The following is an 18,745-nucleotide window of genomic DNA, read 5'->3' as shown; positions in this document are numbered from 1 at the left end:
AACACAAACACACACACACACACACACGTGCTGAGAAGAACATGTTGATACGTCGTGGGGCAGATGGTGCCCCTCCACAGGTATTCACACACACACACGGGCGCCATTAGCCCAAAAAATATATATATTTATTGATTTTCCAACTTGCCCCATATGTGCGATTAGATAGGCTGGCATCCACCCATTATTCCCTTTAACCCGCTAATAATTGTTATTTTCAGTTGTAACAGCTTTTGAGTAAGAATAACAGAACAGCGTGAATTCCACTGAAGGAAGAGCCGGGGAAAGAAAATTTTGCAGCAAATATCCACAAGGGAGACGTTCGAACTCAAGATTCCCTGCGTCTCGTTCCTTGCAATCCCCATATTTATTCATTTCTAAAACCAACCCGGGGCAAAGTTTTCCATCCTCCACCACCACCACCCCCTTGCTCAAAGTCATTTCCTTCCTGAAGAAAATCCACACTCCTTTGGCAACCGTTTTCTCGGAAAGACACCCCTTTAAGCAAGGGGTGGGCTTCAAAAAATTTTTAGCAACCGGTTCTCTGGCCGGCTGCTGGGTGAGCGTGGCCATGGTGGGCGTGGCCTAGTCGGCCTCCTGCGCCACAGCCGGGCGGGGAGGGGTTGTTTTCGCCTTCCCTGGACTCCGGAGGCCAGAAACGGGCCTGTTTCCAGCCTTCTGGGAGGCCGTTTTTTCACCCTTCCACGTGCCCCCTGTATTTATCTGGGATCCAAAATGGCCTCTTGGAGACCCCTTGGAAAGTCTGGGTGGGCAGGGCCAGCCGGTCGTTGCAACTACCAGTTCAGCGAACCAGATGTTAAAATTAACACCCGGGTCGGCCAAACCGGTACGAACCGGTAGCATCCAACTCCTGCCTTTTAAAGGGTTGTGATCAATTAGCTGGCGCCTCATTCGAGGCCGATCTCCGTGCTCCGGCCAAGAAATAAATTGATCGTGTCTCTTTCCACGGTGGAATATGGGAGGTAGGGGGCACCTCAACTTCAAGCCCCCTTCGGGAGCTCCCCCCACTATGGATTTTTCCTAAAAAAAGATATTCCCCTCCGGAAAGTGATCGGACAAATTGAACCCTTTCCACAGTGGGACGCTAAGGAGACACCAGATTTGCTAGCTGAATTGGGGGCTGTGAGTAAAATTGTGAACGTGTCAAAACCCAGAGACGCTCCCTAGTCTATTAAAGCAGCAAGTTTAAGGCAACGCCAGTCCATCACCGTTGAGCTGGGAGAGATTTCTGTGCTTTTAAGGGAAATACCGGCAGCTTTTCCCAGCTTTTTTGTGCAAACGATAAAAATAAAAATGACCCCAGTTGGATCACTTGAGGCTATTCAATCCTTGAATGCTAATTTCTAAAACTCCCATCAGCCTTCTGTAAAAACCCTACAGCTATTGTTGTTATGACCCTCTGACTATTGCTATAGTGACAAAGTAGTAGCTACTCCCCTTTGCTTTGAAAATGAGGGGGAAAGGAACTTTTCTTAAAGGCCCGTGAAGAGAAGAGCGGAGGAGCAATCGAAAATGGACAGCTGGGGTGAATCATAAAAGATGAATACGTTGCTCGAAAAACAGAATGCCAGGCGGGGCCCCAGTGCCAGACTATATCTCAGACCCCAAATAGTGCCAGCCCAATTCTATATTTTCCAAGAACCCAGGAGGAGAGGGAGTGTCCCTTGAGCCAGAAACCAAATTCAAAGAGAAGTCTTCGAAGATCAAAGCGGGCCGAAAGGAAAACCCACCTCCTCCCCAGTTCTACAGAAATGCACCTAGCGGTGCATTAAACCTCCTTTTAACTGTCCCCAGAAAGTGCGGCGCTCGCTCATCCTGACTTGTCTCTTGCCACAGGCTGACTAAACCCACCCCTCTCTCTTCTTCGGAGCTGGTCTTTAAAAGAAAAAAGAAAAATGGAAGTGGAACGATAAAGCCAAGTGGCCCACTTTGGGAAGAAAATCTCGGCGGGATGCAGAGATGACTTCGACCGGAAACAGAGGATGGATGGAATACCGGATAAGCATCCCCAACGAAAGAGAGAGAGATTTTGGGGTGGGGTGGGGGCGTGACCGGGATGGATGATGGAGATGCCAACAGGCCCGACTGGCACCCTGGCATGATGGGGGGGGCACCAGCCCTCGGGGTTGGGGGAAGGGTGTCCCCCGCTAGGCCGGGATTCACTTCTCGAAGTGATCCAGAGGGTAATGTTCTCCGTATTGGTTCAGGTGACGCTCCAGCGAAGTCTGCTGCTTGGCGATGTGCCAGGGCATCTCGCTGTAGACATCCGAGAAGAGGAGTTGCGGTTTGGGCTTCAGCTTCCGCTCGGCCTCCTCGAGGGCCTCCATCACCTGGAGAAAGAAGGAAGGGGTGGCGGGGGACGGGAGGGGAAATGCAACCGTGAAGCAGAATAACAAGAGTTGGAAGAAGGGACCTTGGGGATGTTCTAGTTCCAACTCTCTGGCTCGGGCACGTTGCCAGGGCTTCGATCCTGACCGGCTCAAGGTTGACTCAGCCTTCCGTCCTTCCTTCCGAGGTCGGTAGAATGAGGACCCAGATGGTTGGGGGCAAGAGGCTGGCTCTTCAAAGCTCTGTAAAGCACTGTGAAGTGGTATATCAGTCTAAGTGCTGTTGCTATCCTTCCTTCCTTCTTTCCTTGATGGGTCAAATAAGGACCCAGATGGTTGGGGGCAAGAGGGTGGCTCTGTAAACCATTTAGAGAGGGCTGGAAAGCACTGAATATATAAAGTCTAACTGCCCTTCCTTCCTTCCTTCCTTCCCTCCCTCCCTCCTTCCTTCTCTGATCCTTCCTTCTTCTATCTCTCTGATCCTTCCTTCCTTTCTTCCTTCCTTTCTTCCTTCCTTCCTTCCTTCCTTCCTTGATGGGTCAAATAAGGACCCAGATTGTTGGGGGCAAGAGGCTGGCTCTGTAAACCATTTAGAGAGGGCTGGAAAACACTGAATATATAAAGTCTAACTGCTATCCCTTCCCTTCCTCCCTCCCTCCCTCCCTCCCTTCCTTCCTCCCTCCCCTTCCCTTCCCTTCCCTTCCCTTCCCTTCCCTTCCCTTCCCTTCCGAATGCAGTATTGCAGGCCGACTCTGCTCATTGCCAGGAGTTCAATCCTGAGCAGCTCAAGATGGACTCAGCCTTCCGTCCTTCCAAGGTCGGTAAAATGAGGACCCAGATTGTTGGGGGCCAGAGGCTGACTCAATGTAAACCGCTTAGAGGGGGCTGTAAAGCACTGAGAAGCGGTATATAAGTCTAAGGACTATTGCTATTGCTATTTTCTAGAATTCAACTGAAGTAGCCTTCCTTTTGGGGGTGATTCCCAGAGGATGGCTCTTTAAAAAAAGCAACTTTGGAATCCTGACCTGGATGACTGAGAATCTACACCGCAGACCTTCTCTCTGAGACTTTGGGGGAAATTTAATTGGCCGCCCGGGGTCCTCCCGGCCCCAGGGGCACGTATATCTTTGGGCTCAACCACTGACCCGTTTGCGGGATTTCTTCCGCCAGCTCTTCTCCTGCTCCTCATCCCACCAGTTGCGGCTCGTCATGTAGTGACGGAGTCGTGAGATGGGATGGTCTTGCTTGTCCCAATAATTGACTTCATCCACCGAGCGGTAGGCTGAGCTGTCATCGCTGGTGCTGTGGTGCCCGATCCTGGGAGAAGGAGGCGACAGGGGGGAGGGACCGGGGGGTGGGACACAAAGTTGATTTTGACCAGACCCCTCTTCCAACCGCCTGGTCCACTTCCAAACCAAAGTGGTCTTCAGCCAGTTCGGACCACTTCTGGAGAACCGACAGCGGCCATTTTGAGTAGTTCGGAGAACCGGCCAATACCGCCTCTGTCTGGCCCCACCAACCCCATCTCTTCTCTGCCTCCCATGGAGTCCCAGCTGATTGGCTGGGTCTTCTTTGGTTGCCCTGCACAGGAGAACGGAGCTGGAAAGCAGGTTAGTGGGGTGGGGAAGGAATTTGCAGTAACCTTCCCCTGCCATGCCCACCAAGCCACACTCACCAAGCCATAACACACCACCCAGCCATGCCCACAGAACTGGTAGAAATTTTTTTTTTTTGAATCCCACCACTGGAAGAAAGAGAGGAAGAAAGGGAAGGAAGCAGAGGTGGTATTCAGCCGGTTCTGACCAGTTCTGGAGAACCGGAAGTGGATATTCTGAGTAGTTCGGAGAACTGGAAGTGGATATTCTGAGTAGTTCGGAGAACCGGCCAATACCACCTCTGACTGGCCCTGCCCCCAACTATTCTCCGCCTCCCGAGTCGCAGCTGATTGGCTGGGTCTCCTTTGGTTGCCCTGCACAGGAGAATGGAGCTGGAATGCAGGTTAGTGGGGTGGGGAGGGAATGGGATTTTGCAATGCATCCTTCCCCTGCCCTGTCCACCAAGCCACACCCCACGCCCGCCCACACCCAACCAGCCACGCCCATCCAGCCACACCACACCTACCCAGCCAAGTCACCCACGCCCATCAAGTCACAACCACAGAACCGGTAGTAAAAACATTTGAATCCCACCATTGCTCTACACGCACCTGTAGGTCATAGCCTCAATGAGGAACGGTTGGTTTTCGGCCACGGCTCGGCGCCGGGCCTCCTTAGTGGCATTATACACGGCAAAGACGTCGTTGCCATCTACACGGATAGACTGGATGCCGTAACCGGGACCCCGGGCAGCTGGGGGGGTGCAACAAGACGTATGAACACACTTGGGAGTCCTGTCTTTCCAGAACCACTTCTGCTAACGTATATATATATATATATATATTTTAATGAAAGGTTTCAATTTTAATTTAAGTTGAGTTTAAAATCTAGATCTAGGAAGGTTTCTGAATTCAGGATTGCAGAATGGTTCCTAACACCAGAATTGAGGTAGTCCTCAGCTTATGACTGGTCGTTTGTCTCACCGATTCCATCGCCCCGGTATTGTTCAGAGGTTGGAGTGGAGATGGCGTAGCCGTTGTTCCGGCAGAAAAAGATGACCGGGCAATCGAGGGTGGCGGCAAAATTGAAGCCGGCGTGGGCATCCCCCTCGCTGGACGTCCCTTCGCCGAAGTAGCAGATGACGATGCGGTTTGTGTTTGCCCGCTTGAAGGCATAGGCGGCCCCCACCGCTAGCAAGGGAAGGAGAGAGAGGGGTCAGGCTGTTCATTCTTGGAGGGGGGGGTTCCCCCAAACATTAAGAGCCTGCGTTGGCTCGGACAGTGAGGAGGTTGGGGAGGAGCCTGGGCCAGTCCTGACAGCTCTCCAAGCTGTAATTGGGAAATCTCTTGAAAGACTGTTGGCCGGGACTTTGCTGGAGCGGAATTCACTGTAAACTCAATAAAAGAGGTTTATGGGACGAGGAGTCGGCTTTGTGCTGTTGGGGAAGTCTAGGTCAGAAGAGCGGATGGGGTCTGTCGGGGTCTCCGGAAGCAAAAACCTGGGACTCTGACGAAGTCTCACCTTGTGGGATCTGGGTGGCCAGCGGAGATGAGATGGTGACGAAGTTCAAGTCTTTGCAGCCGTAATGCACGGGCATCTGGCGGCCTTTCCCGGGGTCACTGGTGTTGCCGTAGCATTGGGCCATAAACAGGTCCAGAGGGTAGCCCCGGTGCATCAGCACACCTGGGAGAAAGAGAGGGAGAGAGAGAGAGAGAGAGAGAGAGGGAGAGACCAGGTTAGAAGTTTCAGTTGTCTTCTGGCACTAGGCTGGCTTTGACACCGTGTCAGGTGTTGTGGTCGACCTCTTTGTGTGTTGGGGGTGGGAGGTAATAAAAGATATTTATGAGACAAAATCACAAAGTAATAACGATAAACTGAGATTTATTTATTTCTTCCTCCCTCTCTCCTTCTTCCCTTTTTCCCCTTCCTTCCTTCCCTTTTCTCCCTTCCTTTCTCCTTCCTTCCTTCCCTTTCTCCTTTCCTCTCTCTTTCCTTTTTCCTCTTTCTTTTTTTCTTTTTCCTTTCTTTTTCTTTCCTTCTCTTCCTCTCTCCCTTCCTTCCCCTCTCTTCCCTTCCTTCCTTCCTTCCCTCTCTCCCTTCCTCCCTTCATTCTTTCTCTTTCTTTCTGTCTCTTTCTTTTTCCTTCCATCCCTCCCTTCCCTCCTCTCTTCCTCCCTCCCTCCCTCTCTCCATTTCTCCCTCTCTCCCTCTTTTTTCCTTTCTTCTTTTTCTTTCCTTCCCTTCCTCTCTCCCTTCCTTCCCCTCTCTTCCCTCTTCCCTTCCTTCCCTTCTTCCTTCCTTCCTCTTTCTTCCCTTCCTTCCCTCTCTCTCTTCCTTCCTCCCTTCCTTCATTTCTCCCTCCCTCCCTCTCTTTCTTTCTGTTTCTTTTTCCTTCCCTCCCTCCCTTCCCTCCTCTCTCTTCCTCCCTCCCTTCCTCTCTCCATTTCTCCCTCTCTCCCTTCCTTCCTTCTTTCTCTCTCTCTTTGTTTTTCTCTTTCTTTCTTTTCCTTTCTTTCCTTTCCTTTCCCTTTCTTTCCTTTCCTTTCTTCTCCCTCCCCAGTTGCTACTGACTACGAGTAGCATACATACACCGCATTTACTGCAATCCCTTACTAGAAACCAACCCACCCCCCCCAGCTCTACAGCCTGCTCCAAAGCAACTGCTTGACCAGCTGCCTGCTTAATCCCTCTCCCCTTTCAACTGCCTGTAATCTGCCAACTTGTATTGTTGGCGCTTCCTTCAAGAGGATTATTTCCAGCAGCTTCCTTTCCCCTAAACGAAGATGCCGGATTCCAGAAAAGGGAGGCAGGAGGGTTAAGCGGGTGCCAACGGGAGGCCATGCTGCGTTTGATGTCTTTCTGTTCCTGGTACCTCCTCCGTTCAAAACAAGCCAGGCCGGTCAATCCCAGATATGAAGTCCTTTGACATTGACTTGCTCAAACAAGCTTTATCCCGGGTTCATGAGGCTATCGTGCAACATGCGGCTGCTTTAAAGAGGTACCAGCTGATGCAACGTGCACCCCCAAGCCTGCTCCCAAAACACCCAATCTCTGGGCTCAAGATACTAACTGTAAGGGGAAAGGAAGGTCACGGTTGGACAGTTTGGTCTAGTGGTTGAGGAACAGGTGACAAACGAGGAGACGTGGGGGCTACTCCCGCCTTAGAAACGAAAGCTGTCTGGGTGACTTTGGGCCGATCACCAGGAGATGGTGAGTTCTAGTCCTGCCTTGGGCATGAAAGCCAGCTGGGTGACTTTGGGCCAATCGCCAGGAGACAGGGAGTTCTAGTTCCGCCTTAGATCTGAAAGCCAGCTGGGTGACTTTGGGCCGATCACCAGGAGACAGGGAGTTCTAGTTCTGCCTTAGGCATGAAAGCCGGCTGGGTGACTCTGGGCCAATCGCCAGGAGATCGGGAGTTCTAGTTCTGCCTTAGAAATGAAAGCCAGCTGGGTGACTTTGGGCCAATCGCCAGGAGATGGTGAGTTCTAGCTCCTCTTGAGCATGAAAGCTGCTTAGGGGATTATGGGCCAATCACCAGGAGACAGTGAGTTCTAGTTCTGCATTAGGCATGAAAGCTGACTGGGTGACTTTGGGCCAATCACCAGAAGATGGTGAGTTCTAGTTCCGCCTTAGCCATGAAAGCTGACTGGGTGACTTTGGGCCAATCACCAGGAGACGGTGAGTTCTAGTTCCTCTTGAGCATGAAAGCTGCTTAGGGATTATGGGCCAATCACCAGGAGACTGGGAGTTCTAGTCCCGCCTCATCCATAAAAGACGGCTGGGAGACTTTGAGTGAGTTACACTCTCTCAACCCAACCCACCTCTCAAGGCTGTTAACAGGGGAGGAATTCAGCCGGTTCAGGCTGGTTCACGCAAACTGGATGTTAAATTTACATCTGGTTCGCCGGAACGGGAGTTGAACCAACCTGCTGGCCCTGCCCACCCCTCCCCAGAGTCCCCACGTGGCCAGTTAAATGCAGGATCCGCGTGGAGGTTCTGGGAGGATGAAAAATGGCCCTCGTGGAAGTTCTAGAAGTCTGGAAACGGCCCTGTTTCCAGCTTCTAGGGGGCCTCTGGGGCCGGTGGAAGCTGTTTTCACCCTCCCAGAGGCCCGAGGGAAGCCTCCGGACTCTGGGGAAGGTGAATAGCAGCCCTTCCGGAAGTTCCGGTAGGCCACGCCCACCATGGCCACACCCACCCAGCGGAGAACCGGTGGTTGGTTTAGGAATCCCACCCTTTTCTGCTACTGTGGGGAAAATAGGAGGAGGAAGATGGGTTGGATACGTTCTCTGCTTTATTGGTCAAAATAATAAAGGCGAGATACAAACCATCCAGGAAGAATAAAGAAAAGGTGGAAATATTGTCCCATGCAGGTCTCGGGATAAAGCCATAATAAACCAAAAGCAGCCCAAAAAAGTCCATGCAATTCTAAGTTGCATTAACAGAGGGATACAATCGAGATCAAGGGAGTTACTAACACCACTCTATAAAGCCTTAGTAAGGCCACACCTAGAGTACTGCATCCAGTTTTGGTCACCACACTATAAAAAAGACATTGAGACTCTAGTAAAAAGTACAGAGAAGAACAACCAGGATGATGAGGGGACTGGAGACTAAAACATATGAAAAACCGTTGCAGGAACTGGGCCTGGCTAGTCTAGTGAAGAGAAGGACCAGGGGAGACAGGAGAGCAGTCTTCCAATATTTGAGGGGCTGCCGCAGAGAGTAGGGGATCAAGCTGTTTTCTAAAGCACCTGAAGGTCCGACAAGGAGTAATGGATGGAAACTGAACAAGGAAAGATTCAACCTGGAAATAAGGAGAAACTTTCAGACAGAACAATCAACCAAGGGAACAGAAGTTGTGGGAGCACCATCACTTCAGACCTTCGAGAAGATATTGGACTGCCATTTGTCAGAAATGGTGTAGGGTCCCCCACTTGGGCAGGGGGTTGGACTAGATGACCTACAAGTTCCCTTCTGTTATTCTATTCTAAATATAAAGAACGGTTGCAGGAACTGGGCCTGGCTGGTCTAGGGAAGAGAAGGACCAGGAGAGACAGGAGAGCAGCCTTCCAATATTTGAGGGGCTGCCACAGAGAGGAGGAAGGGGGTCAACCCATTTCCTAAAGCACCCGAAGGCCAGACAAGGAATAAAGGATGGAAACTGATCAAGGAGAGATTCAACCTGGAAATAAGGAGAAACTTTCTGACAGGGAGAACAACCAACTGATGGAACAGAAGTTGCCTTCAGAAGTTGTGGGAGCTTCATCACTGGAAACTTTCAAGAAGAGACTGGGCTCCCATGTGTCAGAAATGGTGTAGGGTCCCCCACTTGGGCAGGGGGTTGGACTAGATGACCTACAAGGCCCCTTCCAACTCTGATTATCTGTTATCTTGTAATGTAAACCAAGATTCTCCTCCTCTCCTTCGAAATGTTGCCCCCTGGTGGCTGCTTAGCTACTATGGCCGAAGAAGAAAACGCCTGCGGGAGGCTCACCTGCTTCTCGGTACTGTCCGAAGACCAGGTCAGCGTCGTCCAGAGCCGCGATGCTGCCTACATGGGTGCCTTCTTCTCCGTAGTTGGTCATATAAAAGGAAATTCGCCCCTGGGAATAAAAAGGAGGCCAGGACTGTGAATGCTGGCCCAGGGCTTCAGGTCCGAAGCCGAAAAGAGGCTAATAAAGGAGGATATTGGTAGCTCAGGGTTGACCGGAAGGGTCCTCGATGTTTTGGGTGTTTTCTTGCAGATGTTTTGTTATCAAACTAGGTAACATCATCAGTGCTGGAAGGGAGTGGGATTTGCGGAGAGGAGGAGGAGGAGAAAGAGGAGGAGGAGGAGGAGGAGGAGGAGGAGGAGGAGGAGGAGGAGGAGGAGGAGGAGGAGGAGGAGGAGGAGGAAGAAGAGGATTGTGGGTTCCTTGGTGCTCTCTGATCTTGCTTGTTTTCTTGCGGACGTTTCATTACCAAACTAGGTAACATCATCAGTGCTAGAAGGGAGTGGGGTTTGTCAGGGGAGAAGGAGGAGGAAGAGGAGGAGGAGGAAGAAAAGGAAGAGGAGGAGGACTGTGGGGTCCTTGGTGCTCTCTGACCTTGTTTTCTTGCAGATGTTCCTTTACCAAACTAGGTAACATTATCAGTGCTACAGGGGAGTGCTGTGTTTGTGGAGAGGAGGAGGAGGAGAAGGGGAAGAGGAGGAGGAGGAGGAAGAAGAGGATTGTGGGGTCCTTGGTGCTCTCTGAGCTTGCTTGTTTTCTTGCAGACGTTTCATTACCCAGCCAGCTAACATCATCAGTGCCAGTAAGGGGTGCAGTTTGCCGTCGGTTTATATCCTGGCAGCCCCCTGGCCCCGTGCCAGGTAAGGCTTTCTAGGTGAAAGCTGATGCCTTGTCTTGGATCCGGATGCCAATGGTCACCCCATGGTGTTGGCACGAGGGGCCACCCAGAGATCCCCTGCCCTGCCCCTCCCTCCCTCCTTTCCTGCCATCCTCTCACCTGTCTCTGGGACTCGTAGAGGATTCGATCCATGGTGTTGAGCAGCGTCATGCTCTTGTAGAATTTCAGCACTTCCTCCTGGGAAATCTGCAAAGGTAGGGAGGGCGGAAAGTGAAAAATCAGGTTTTTAGGCATGTTTTTTGGGGGTAGGTAAGGTGGGGGCAGAAGCCTAGATCAGGGATCTCCAGCCATGGCAACTTAAGACTTGTGGACTTCAACTCCCACCATTCCTCCTCCAGGCATGTTAGCTCAGGAATTCTGGGAGTTGAAGTCCACAAGCCTTAAACTTGCCTGTTTGGGTGGAGGGTTGGACGAGATCAGGGGTCTCCAACCTTGGCAACTTAAGACTTGTGGACTTCAACTCCCAGAATTCCTCTGACTGAGGAATTCTGGGAATTGAAGTCCACAAGTCCCGTCAAGTTTCCAAGGTTGGAGACCTCTGATCTAGATCTATGGAAGAAAGGCAGGGCCTGCAAAGTGTGGGCGTGACCAAAGGCTGGCTGAGGAATTCTGGGAGTTGAAGGCCACAAGTCTCCAAGCTTTGCTGGCTGAGGAATTCTGGGAGTTGAAGGCCACAAGTCTCCAAGCTTTGCTGGCTGAGGAATTCTGGGAGTTGAAGTCTACAAATCTCAAAGCTTTGCTGGCTGAGGAATTCTGGGAGTTCCTCAGCCAGCAAAGCTTTAAGAGTTGAATTCTGGGAGTTGGAAGTTCACAGGTCTTCAAGTTGCCAAGGTTGGGGACCCCTGGCCTAAATCTCACCTGGGGATCCTCACTGGGGTTGACAATCTGCCCCTGCCGGTCCATGACCCGGTAAATGGGGATCCCCGAAATGATGTTGGGTTGGATGAATTCCAGCTTGTCGATATACTCAGCCGAGGCTCCGGGGAACTGAGGTTTCTCCTCCAGGGAGGTGAATTCCTGCTGCCAAAGACTCCCCTGGGGAAAGAGCAGAAATAAGTGTATAACAGATAATCAGAGTTGGAAGGGACCTTGTAGGTCATCTAGTCCAACCCCCCCCCCCCCAGCAGGAGATCCTACACCATTTCTGACACATGGGAGCCCAGTCTCTTCTTGAAAGCCTCCAGGGATGAAGCTCCCACAACTTCTAAAGGCAACTTCTGTTCCATGGGTTGATTGTTCTCATTGTCAGAAAATTTTTCCTTATTTCTAGGGCGAGCAGAGCTGCCCCACGGCTGGCTTGGGAGGGCAACCCACCGATCAGATTTACTGGGAGTCCTCGACCTTACGACTACTCGCTTAGTGGCTGCCTGGGGAATTCTGGGAGTTGTAAGTACCACACATATATCTTCAAGGTGTCAAGGCCGAGAGACACAGCAGCTTTGAGCTGTGACAGAATGAAGGAAGTTAGCTTTTATTTTTTATTTTTTTTATTCTAACTGGTTCAGTAAAGATCTTTTGAGTGAAGTTCAACAGGTGGTGATGGCACCCCATACGTGCCATAACCAGATCAGTCTGTGCTTGGATTTTTGAAAGATTAATCAGGATTGGATAGGAAATAGATAGAAAAGGGAGGAAGCGAAGGAAGGAAGGGAAAGGAAGCAAAATGGGAAGAAAGAAGGGAGGGAGGGAGGGAGAGAGAAAGCAAGCGAAAGAAAGAAAGAAAGAAAGAAAGAAAGAAAGAAAGAAAGAAAGAAAGAAAGAAAGAAAGAAAGAAAAGGAAAAAAGAAGAAAGAAAGAAAAAGAAGAAAGAAGGAAGGAAAGAAAGAGAGTGGGGGAGGGAGAAAAAGAGAAAAGAAGGAAAAGAAAAGAAAAAAGAAAAGAAAGGATAGGAAGAGAAAAAGAAAGAAAGAAGAAGGAAGGAAGGAAAGAGAAAAAGAAGAAAGAAGGAAGGAAGAGAAAAAAGCAAAATGGGAAGAAAGGAAGGAAGGAGAGGGAGAGAGAAAGCAAGTAAGAGAAAGAAAAAAAGAAAGAAGGAAAGAAAGAAACAAAAAGAAAGAATGAAGGAAAGAAAGAAGAAGAGAGGGAGGGAGGGAGGGAGGGAGAAAACAAAAAGAAGGAAAAGAAAAAGAAAGAGAAAAGGAAAGAAAGGATAGAAAGAGAAAAAGAAAGGGAGAAAGAAAAAGAAATCAATAAAAAGAAGGAAAGAAAGAAAAAGAAGGGAGGAAAGAAAAAGAAAGAACGAGAGGGAGGGAGAAAAAGAAAAGAAAAAGAAAAGAAAGAGGGAAAGGATAGAAAGAGAGAGAAATGAATGAAAGAAAGAACGAGAGGGAGGGAGAAAAAGAAAAGAAAAAGAAAAGAAAGAAGGAAAGGATAGAAAGAAAGAAGGAAAGAAAGAAAGAATGAGAGGGAGGGGGAAAAAGAAAAGAAAAAGAAAAGAAGGAAGGAAGGAAAGGATAGAAAGAGAGAAATGAATGAAAGAAAGAAAGAATGAGAGGGAGAAAAAGAAAAGAAAGAAGGAAAGAAAGAAAGAAGGAAAGAAAGAGAAATGAAAGAAAGAAGGAAAGAAAGAGAAATGAAAGAAAGAAAGAAAGAAAGAAAGAAAGAAAGAAAAGAGAGAGAAAAAGACCCTTTTTACTGGAAAGACAGCCTCTATGAGAATGATTCCACAGCTGGGAATAAGTGAGGAGCCCACACCCTGCCCCTCCATAACTTTAACCACTAGGCCCTGCACCTGACTACGGTCTGCTATTCTTTCAGCCTGCTCCAATTTCTCGGACCAGGCAGACTGTCAAAAACGGGGAAACTCTCCCAGCTGTTCAGGTGCAGGAGAAGACGCTTGAACTCACAAACCAAAAAGACCTTTGCGGGCATTAAAAATGGCCCACAAGGGGGGCAAAACCTGGATCCAGCTAGCTAGAAAAGCTCACACACACACACACACACACACACACACACACACACACCGTTGGTAAATAAACTTCGATGCCCACCGAGCACCGGAGAGAAGCCGGTGACCTGCCTCCAACACGCCCCTTGAAACCAACCAATCACGGGAGGCGCTCCACAAGGGCGCCGTCTGTCCCGCTGCCTCCTGCCAAGGAAGCGAAGGCTGGCCCACCGGCGGGCGACACCCCCCCCCCCACCCGCTATTGAAAATGCCTTTGGGCAAAGAACCTCCTTTAAAAAAAGCACACTGGGCATTTTCCACCCAAGGCTTCTCCTCCCAATCCCAGAGTTCCTTGGTTTTGTGCATTGATTTCAGTTTTGAATTGGAGGGTTGTGGGTGGGTGGGTGTGTGTTGGGCTTAAGCCCGGGTGTTTGGCTGTGTTTTCTCAGGAGCAAATCCCACTCAATTCAGTGGGGCTCACACACACACCCCCTGGCCCCAGGAAGCATGCCCACCGTTGCAGGTTTCCATGTGCAAACAGTAGGGTTAGTTCATCCAAAGATTCAGTGCAAAAAACCCACGATGGGTTTTTGTTTTTTTTTTGCTTGTGGTTGCATGACTGCTAGCACATCGGAGGCCGCCTGGCACGCACCAGAGATGGGGACAAGTAGCATCCCATTAAGATGTGATCTAGTGACCAGGAGATGTGGTCTAGGACCAACCTAGCAACTAGGAGATGGAGAGTTCTAGTGCTGCCTTAAGCATAAAAGCTAGTTGGGTGACTTTGGGCTAATCACCAGGAGACGGTGAGTTCTAGTCCTGCCTTAGACATGAAAGCTGACTGGGTGACTTTGGGCCAATCACCAGGAGACTGGGAGTTCTAGTCCTGATTTAGGAATGAAAGCTGACTGGGTGACTTTGGGCCAATCACCAGGAGACTGGGAGTTCTGCCTTAGGAATGAAAGCTGACTGGGTGACTTTGGGCCAATCACCAGGAGACTGGGAGTTCTGCCTTAGGAATGAAAGCTGACTGGGTGACTTTGGGCCAATCACCAGGAGACTGGGAGTTCTGCCTTAGGAATGAAAGCTGACTGGGTGACTTTGGGCCAATCACCAGGAGACTGGGAGTTCTGCCTTAGGAATGAAAGCTGACTGGGTGACTTTGGGCCAATCACCAGGAGACTGGGAGTTCTGCCTTAGGAATGAAAGCTGACTGGGTGACTTTGGGCCAATCACCAGGAGACTGGGAGTTCTGCCTTAGGAATGAAAGCTGACTGGGTGACTTTGGGCCAATCACCAGGAGACTGGGAGTTCTGCCTTAGGAATGAAAGCTGACTGGGTGACTTTGGGACAATCACCAGGAGACTGGGAGTTCTGCCTTAGGAATGAAAGCTGACTGGGTGACTTTGGGCCAATCACCAGGAGACTGGGAGTTCTGCCTTAGGAATGAAAGCTGACTGGGTGACTTTGGGCCAATCACCAGGAGACTGGGAGTTCTGCCTTAGGAATGAAAGCTGACTGGGTGACTTTGGGACAATCACCAGGAGACTGGGAGTTCTAGTCCTGCCTTAGGAATGAAAGCCAGCTGGGTGACTTTGGGCCAATCACCAGGAGACAGGGAGTTCTAGTCCTGCCTTAGGAATGAAAGCCAGCTGGGTGACTTTGGGACAATCACCAGGAGACTGGGAGTTCTAGTCCTGCCTTAGGAATGAAAGCCAGCTGGGTGACTTTCAGCCAATCAACAGGAGACAGGGAGTTTTAGTCCTGCCTTAAGCATGAAAGCCGACTGGATGACTTTGGGCCAATCATCAGGAGATTGGGAGTTCTAGTTCTGCATTAAGCATGAAAGCTAGAGGGACCAATAACCAGGATAAGGTGAGTTCTAGTCCCACTTTGGGCAGGAAAGCCAGCTGGGTTCTTTGGATCCAGTCCTTCTCTCTCAGCCCAACCCACCTCACAGGTTTGTTGTTGTGGGGAAAACAGCACAAGGAAGAAACATTAAGCACGCTCACTGCCTTGAGTTATTTACAAATGTTATTTACAGGCAGGATGCAACGAAATAAAATGAAATAAATGGACTGCACGGGTCTAGTAGAACAACGAGCATTGTAATTCAACAGGCCCTGAGGGCAAAAGATAAGGAAAGGTTACACATACATGTGTACACACACACACACACATACATGCACACACAAAGATACAGAGCTAAATACATCTGATTTCAAACAGGCCTCCCTTCCCAATTATCAGCACGAATTGTGAAGGTTATTTATTTCATTTGAGATTGCATCCCCACCTAATCCACCCAATATTTTTCCCCAATCTTCTAACTAGGGAATTCTGGGAGTTGGAAGTCCATACATCTTATAAAGTTGGAAAATACCAGGTTAAGTCTCGGACAAGGGGCTGGGGAACTGGGAAGTCTAGTTTCACGCCCAACTTTGCAGGTGTCCTCAGCCAGATTGATGGTGGATGATGGCCCAATCTCTCTTATTTATGGAATGATGTGTTGGATTTATGCAGTATAGCCGCCCACCCCAGCAAAGGGATTCCACGTCCTTTTTGCAAGGTTGTTGCGGGGAAGAACTTTTGCACATACGTGCAACACAGCATTTGCACCTATGTGCAACACATTACACACAGAGGAGGAAGGGTCTTTGGATCTTCACCCTTTCCCTCTCTTTTAAAACAGAGCTCTCCAAATTTGGGAACTTGAAGATGTGGGGGGACTTCAACTCCCAGAATTCCCCAGCTGGCCGGTTGGTCCCCCCACACATCAATTCCCAGAATTCCTCACATCTTCAACTTCCCAATTTGGGGGATCATCCTGCCAGACCTTTTCAGAGAACAAAAAGGAGAGGTCTTCTCTTGCGAAGATTCCAGCCCCCTCTTGACCACAAGGTGATAGCCTCCAGAGTTACTGGACAACGACGGTCCATCTCCTTGGCTGGGCTGGCTGGGGAGTATGGGAACTGTAGTCCCTTTGCTCTGGAAGGCAGGGGACGATGGGTCATCCCTGGCTTCTCTAATCACCCCTCGGAGCCCAAGTGGTCCATTTCCCACCCTGTCAGGTCAGCTCTCCTTCTGGAGGGGGTGGGGGGTGTCTCTGTCAAGACCGGGGGGTGGTGGTGGTGGTCTCCAAACATGGCAACATGAAGACTTGTGGACTTCAACTCCCAGAATTCCCATTTCCTTGCCTGCTGGCTGAGGGATTTTGGGACTTGAAGTCCACAAGTCTGAATGTTTACTAAGTTTGAAGGCTCCCCTGATTCAAGGCCTTTGCAAAGACTTTTGGGGAGTCCCAAATAACGCCACACACACACACACCCTGCTTAAGGGGAGCCCCTCCCCCAACATTCCTCCCTCCCATCTGGGGAAGCCCTCCCACCAATACCTCTCACCCATTCCCTGTCTAGGGCAATGCATCCATAAGGACCCCCGACCCAATAGCCACCCATGGAGACACCCCCACCCACTTCTTGGAGCCCTGATGCCCCCCTGCAATTGCAGTCCCCCAGATCCCAGATCACCCCTCCCCGAGGAAGCCCCCACCCCCATACCTCTCTCACCTATTCCCTGTCTAGGGCAATGCATCCATTAGGACCACCGACCCAATAGCCACCCATGGAGACCCCTATCTTCCCCACTTCTTGGAGCCCTGGTGGCCCCCAAGACCGCCTTTGCAATTGCAGCCCCCCAGATCACCCTCCCCAAGGAAGCCCCCTCCCCAGACCACCACCACCACCACCCGACTCACCCCTCCTGCGCGCAGCCCCCTGACCCCGGCCGGGCCGGGGAGCCGAAGCCCCCGCAGGAAGCCCAGCCCGGCTCGACCCACCGCCGCCGCTGCCATCTTGCCGGAGAGGCGGAGAGCCAGCAAGCCGCGCCCGGGAACGGGCGGAGCGGAGCGCCCGGCCACCCCCCCACCCCCCACGCCTGCCTCCCTCCTCCTCCTCCTCCTCCTCCGCCCTGGGCGCCTCGCAGCCTCCCCGGGAGGAGCCCCTCTCGGGGTGGATGGGCGGGAGGGCGGTGGGGGGCAATTGTGCCAGGCCCCTGGAGGGCGCCCGCTTGGAGGAGAAGGGAACTCGGGGCTGGAGCGGTAGTGGGGGGGAGAGGGGGCTTACATTTGAGGTGGTGGGAGAGGATGATGGGCATGGAATCCTGCAACGCTGGGAAACTACCCCCCCCCCCCCCCAAGTCTCCCACCAATTTGCAAGAGAGAGAGAGGCAGATGTACAGTGTAAGGAGCAGGAGGAATGGATGGATGGGTGGATGTATAGAAAGAGGGATAAAGGAGAGATTGATAGATGACAGAGGTAGACGATAGAAGTAGAGATTCGATAGATTAGCTATAGATTAGATGGATGGATGGATGGATGGATGGATGGATGGATGGACGGATGGATATATAGAAAGAGGGATGGGTGGATAAAGGAGAGATTGATAGGATATAGACAATAGATATAGAGATCAGATATAGATAAGATGGATGGATGGATGATATAGAGATTAGATAGATAAGATAGATGGATGGATGGATCAATATAGAGATTAGATAGATTAGCTATAGAAAGATGATAGATAGATAGATAGATAGATAGATAGATAGATAGATAGATAGATAGAGGGGTGGATGGATAAAGGAGAGATTGATAGGATATAGACAATAGATATAGAGATCAGATATAGATAAGATGGATGGATGGATGGATATAGATATAGAGGTTAGATAGATTAGCTATAGAAAGATAGATAGATAGATAGATAGATAGATAGATAGATAGATAGATAGATAGATAGACAGACAGACGGGTGGATGGATAAAGGAGAGATTGATAGATGAGAGGTAGACAATATAGAGATTCTATAGATTAGATGGATGGATGGATGGATGGATGGATATATAGAAAGAGGGATGGATGGATAAAGGAGAGATTGATAGGATATAGACAATAGAGATCAGATATAGATAAGGGATGGATGGATGATATAGAGATTAGATAAGATGGATGGATGAATGGATGGATGGATATAGATACAGAGATTAGATAGATTAGCTATAGAAAGAAGATAGATAGATAGATAGATAGATAGATAGATAGATAGATAGATAGATAGATAGAAAGCGGGGTGGATGGATAAAGGAGAGATTGATAGGATAGAGATAGGCAATAGATATAGAGATCAGAAAGATATAGAGATTAGATATAGATAAAATGGATGGATAATATATATGATTAGATAGAAAGTTTAGCTATAGAGATTATATAGATGGATGGAGATAGATGATGAAGGGATAGATAGATGGATAGATAGATAGATAGATAGATAGATAGATAGATGAGAGATGTAGGTAGGTGGGTGGGTAGATAAGTAGATAGATAGGAATGGAGATAAAGCTACATAGATATAACTGTTAGATTAGCTGCCCAGAGTCTTCTGGAATTTAAATTTATTAAAAACCGCAAAAGAAGAGAACGGGAGGGGGGCTCCTCTTGGATCCCAAAATGCGACCCCTCCTG

General features: G+C 49.8%; 2 protein-coding genes across 2 annotated transcripts in view; one reads left to right on the top strand and one right to left on the bottom strand.

The window, feature by feature from the left end:
• Positions 1–18,745, top strand: part of B3GNT8 (UDP-GlcNAc:betaGal beta-1,3-N-acetylglucosaminyltransferase 8) — a 122,642-nt gene that overhangs the window by 29,948 nt on the left and 73,949 nt on the right. The window lies entirely within an intron of this gene.
• Positions 111–17,101, bottom strand: BCKDHA (branched chain keto acid dehydrogenase E1 subunit alpha). The gene is made up of 9 exons (XM_087940190.1): positions 16,981–17,101; positions 11,195–11,371; positions 10,436–10,522; positions 9,441–9,549; positions 5,465–5,626; positions 4,927–5,133; positions 4,555–4,696; positions 3,494–3,665; positions 111–2,351 (listed from the first exon to the last, which is right to left on the bottom strand). The coding sequence occupies exons 1-9, from the start codon at positions 17,074–17,076 to the stop codon at positions 2,181–2,183; spliced, it is 1,323 nt and encodes a 440-aa protein (XP_087796316.1). The 5' UTR covers positions 17,077–17,101; the 3' UTR covers positions 111–2,180.

This window comes from Pseudonaja textilis, chromosome 10 (genome assembly GCF_049901715.1).
Source record: "Pseudonaja textilis isolate UNSWEBS1 chromosome 10, rPseTex1.2, whole genome shotgun sequence".
In the NCBI taxonomy this organism is placed as follows: domain Eukaryota; kingdom Metazoa; phylum Chordata; class Lepidosauria; order Squamata; family Elapidae; genus Pseudonaja; species Pseudonaja textilis.
The sequence above is the reverse complement of the archived record's forward strand: the minus strand, read 5'-3'. Positions and strand labels throughout refer to the sequence as shown.

Bases quoted from the DNA above. Each gene is read 5' to 3' on its own strand.
- BCKDHA (XM_087940190.1), bottom strand. From the start codon at position 17,076: ATGGCAGCGGCGGCGGTGGGTCGAGCCGGGCTGGGCTTCCTGCGGGGG. The intron at 11,372-16,980 runs GTGAGTCGGGTG...CTCTTTCCCCAG, and splicing joins GGGGGCTGCGCGCAGGAGGG to GGGAGTCTTTGGCAGCAGGA. The intron at 10,523-11,194 runs GTGAGATTTAGG...CTACCTTTGCAG, and splicing joins ACCCCAGTGAGGATCCCCAG to ATTTCCCAGGAGGAAGTGCT.